Source organism: Zingiber officinale, chromosome 11A (assembly GCF_018446385.1).
Source record: "Zingiber officinale cultivar Zhangliang chromosome 11A, Zo_v1.1, whole genome shotgun sequence".
Taxonomy (NCBI): Eukaryota; Viridiplantae; Streptophyta; class Magnoliopsida; order Zingiberales; family Zingiberaceae; genus Zingiber; species Zingiber officinale.
In genome coordinates, this window is record NC_056006.1 from 61,023,070 (window position 1) to 61,026,888 (window position 3,819).

General features: G+C 43.8%; 1 protein-coding gene across 3 annotated transcripts; it reads right to left on the reverse strand.

Moving 5' to 3' along the window:
- Positions 1-715: 715 nt before the first annotated feature.
- Positions 716-3,250, reverse strand: LOC122032490. Of its 3 annotated transcripts, XR_006126106.1 has the most exons (3): positions 1,818-3,250; positions 1,632-1,720; positions 716-1,356 (listed from the first exon to the last, which is right to left on the reverse strand). XR_006126106.1 is itself a non-coding variant. In XM_042591780.1 (2 exons), coding segments are annotated over exons 1-2 (1,239 nt in total). In that variant the 5' UTR covers positions 3,056-3,250; the 3' UTR covers positions 1,459-1,719. The 3 variants fall into 3 exon arrangements, 1 of the variants encoding a protein (XP_042447714.1); XR_006126105.1 differs by having other exon boundaries at positions 718-1,356; positions 1,632-3,249; XM_042591780.1 differs by lacking the exon at positions 716-1,356 and having other exon boundaries at positions 1,459-1,720.
- Between the last annotated feature and the right edge of the window lie 569 nt (positions 3,251-3,819).

Below are 3,819 nucleotides of genomic sequence, written 5' to 3' on the forward strand. Positions count from 1 at the left end.
CGATTCAATCAAGGCTCCTAGAATCTTGGCTTACAACTGCACCAAACAATAACCGATCCCTCAGTTAACACTCCATGATTTATTTATTTTGATGACTGATAAAAATTTTTCATAAAATCAGACCAATTATTTCTGGAGTTAGTCAGTTCGAAGAGGTGAATATAATGATTTTAACTTTTTCTTAGGGCCAGAATATGGTCACATTAGCTCATGCTGGTCTCTCATGATTAGAATCAAGGTTTCAACAAGAGATTAGAATTGGATGGTAGAATGTAGTAAAAATGGTACACAGCATGCCACCAAATAAATAGGATGGCCCTCCTACCAGGATTTGCCAGGACCAATATATACTGCCCGGTACGGTTCCTGTTTCAGAATCTGGTTGAAGCATTTTATCTTTTACAATAAAAGCAGATCTAGTCTCTATTACATACGCTTGTAGTATGAATAATTAAGCTGAGCAATCAAGAAAATGACTGAAACTGAGAACCATTTCTCAGCATATATGCTTTCAATCAGAATCCTTTACAAAAATTGAATGCAACATTAGCAATATCTCTCAATTTTCCAAGACGAAAAAGTTGAGGATACATCATAAGCCTCATGCATGTTTCATTCAATGAAAAGATGACACGAGTAGATGAAAAAAAACCCAGTTTTGGGACTCCGTTTAACACTAACTCTGCCTTCTAGTCACCTTACAATAGCTCTAATGGTCAATTTACTCTAAATTTATATGTGCAGATAAGTCCATACTAATAAAAAAATGTGGAGTATAAATCATAGACATCAAATTAGCAGTAGAGAGTCTATAGACTACTGCACATATGCAAGTGCGATTGGATTCATACTTGTATGCGTATACCAGTACAAATAAACACTGACATGTAAATTTATAGGCGAGGAAGAGAAACATCACCTCAGTATCCATATTGGCGAAATTAGAAATTTTCTGTTTCTTTATTGTCCTGCAACCATAGCTGAAGCAGCACAAAAAGGTCTAGCAGAAGAACAAAAAGAACCAAGCTACAAAAGTAGTATAGTGACTGGATGAATTTATTTGTACAGATACAGTCGTTCATTTGTAACTAATCTTCTTGATTCATGAAACAAGTTACCTTGTCCATGAGTTTTTCATTAAATGCAACAGAAACAAGTTTAGGGAAATGCTTCATTTTGAATCCAGCTACAAACCAGGAGTTCCAATGTTGAATATTTTGTCTAGCTGTTGGCAAAGAAAGCTTTCAAATTTTCCCCTTCAATCACACTTTTGTCAGTTGCCAATTCAACAATTGTAAGCACAAGCTTGAAAGAGCCGGTTTGACAAGCTCCTTACGGCATATCAGTTGGAACAACCTAAAAGCCTTATCAGATAATATACATCAACTTAGAGAGAAACACATGAATGATAACTCCAGAGCATGTTGAGCTACATGGATTTCTAGTCTCTCATATGCATTATTCCTTGAAGCATATTGGTTCTTATTAGCTTTCTGGATTCACATGGTGAATGTAAATACCATTCTGTTATGCTAAAACCCAAAATTTAAGGGTTGAGAAATTTTAACAAAGATCCTAATCAAGATGGAAGACGGCGAATTAAAAAGGAAAGGTTAAAAAGCAATAACTACCTTATATGCACAAACCTGCCGGATCAGATCAAATCTAAACTAATCTATCTGTGGGCTTTGCACTTGTCCCTCTCTTCCCACTACGCTATCTGATAGGGAAGAAGCCGAGATTATGCAAATGAAAACATAATCCTTCCACAAAGTCCACAACTACTGCAAGTGCGACGTGACGTAGAGTGTTGTTACCATATGGTAGACCCCCACAGCACCTCCGAAAGCACGGTGGCGGCCTCCGCCTCGGAGGCGGCGGCCTCCTTCACCCTCCACACCAGCTGCCGCTTTATATCTCGCCTCTCTCGTTGCCGCAGCCCCTCGCCGACCTCCACCTGCACCGCCCACCTCGCCACGCAGCTCGCGAAAGGCCGCGCCTCCAGGAATCGCCGCTCCTCTTCCACGGCACGTCCGTGCCACAGCCACCCCGCCGGCACCCCTCCCTCGCTTCCGTCCATCTCGATAAGGGTACCTCCAAGGTCCGACCTTTGGAGCGCCGCCAGCCACTTGATCAGCCCTTCCGCGAGCATCGCGTCGATGGCCTCCTTCCGGCCGAAATAACCGATCTCCAGCACGCAGTCGAGCGCCAGCATTCGCACCTCCACGCTGACCCCGCTGCCCTCCCCGCTGCCGAGGAGGCCGACCAGCCGCGAAATTGCCCCTTGTGCGTGTAGCTCGTCCACCAGCGGGCTCCGTATGGCAGCGATGAGCCCGTTCAGAGCGCGCAGCGCGGCGACGGAGGTAGAGGACATGGAGACGATCGCATCCACTGTGGGCCCCATCAGAACAGGACCCACAAAGACGGCCTTGTTGAAGTGGACCAGAGCGAGCGCCGCTGCCGCTGCGCGCTCGCGGACCAGCTTCGGCACCAGCGCGTCCGCAAGAGCGGACTCCACGGCAGCGAAGGCGCCGTAGCGGAGGAGCACATCTTGCAGGCCGTGGTCGAAGCCCCGGGAGACGCGCGACTCCAGGGCGCTAAGCAGCGGCACCAGCTCCCCCTCGTCTCGCTTGTTGGCGCACAGCAGGGCGGAGACAAGCCGATCCGCGTTGACCCGGTCGATCCACGACTGGATTTCGGCGCCGATGGATCCGGCCACCCTCGACATTTCGTCGCTCTTGCCGGATCTCCGTCGGAGAATCGATCCCCAAATCCCGCCCTTACCTTTCTCGCACGAGCTAGACTCGAGGGAAGCAGCGAGCGATTTGAAGCGGGAAAGGAGGTCGGAGAGCGTGGAGAGACATGGATCACCAGAGAGGAGATCGTCAGAGCCGGTCTGAAGCTCCAGAAGAGCTTTCATGGAAGGCGAATCACAATCACCGCCGCCCCCGCCTCCGCCCCCGCCCTTATGAGGATTGGCCTCGATGTCCTTGGAAGCCTTCTTGAGCACCTCGAGCGCCTCGAGCACCTCACTCATCTGCCCCTTCTCCTCCATTCCAGGAAGAGAAGAGCAGTCACCGCTACCTCCTCTCGATCTCCCGCTGACGATCAAGAAAACGGAGGAATCTACGGCTCCATCGATGAGCTCAAAAAGAGAGAGACGGAAAATCACAATGCCGGTTCTAGAGCACTCTCAACTACAAGTCTGCGACATTATTTATAATCTCTCAATCAATTACCAATTAAACTAATTAAATAAAGTAAGTTGATTTACCAAACAAGTGAATATGCGTTTTTCCCTATTACGCGTGTTTGAAAATTGCCCACGTAATATAGTCTTTTTCTTCCTTTTACGTTCATATTATATACAACAAAAAAAAAATTCATCGAAAAAATTATGATTTTTTTTTATTTTCAAATGTGCATCCAAAAAAAATTCTAAATCTCTATCTCCTTTTTATTGTTCATCCAAAAAAAAATTTCTAAATCACTACTTAATGTATTACCGATATCCAAAAATCAAACATACAAAATAATTTAGAATTTATACTCTATAATATTGTCAAAAATTAGTAACACGGTAAAAAAATGGTATTCTTTATTTTTAGAAATTAGTAATACAAGGTTGATTTTCTATATTATTGTATTATTAATTTTTTATGTTGTTGATTTTTAAAAATAATACCACACAATAATATAAAAAATCAATCATGTATTACAGAATTTCAAAAATTAACAACACAACAAACTAACAATATTGGTGTTGATTTTGAAAATCAACATTACAATATTATTGATTTCAAAATTCAGTAATATAAC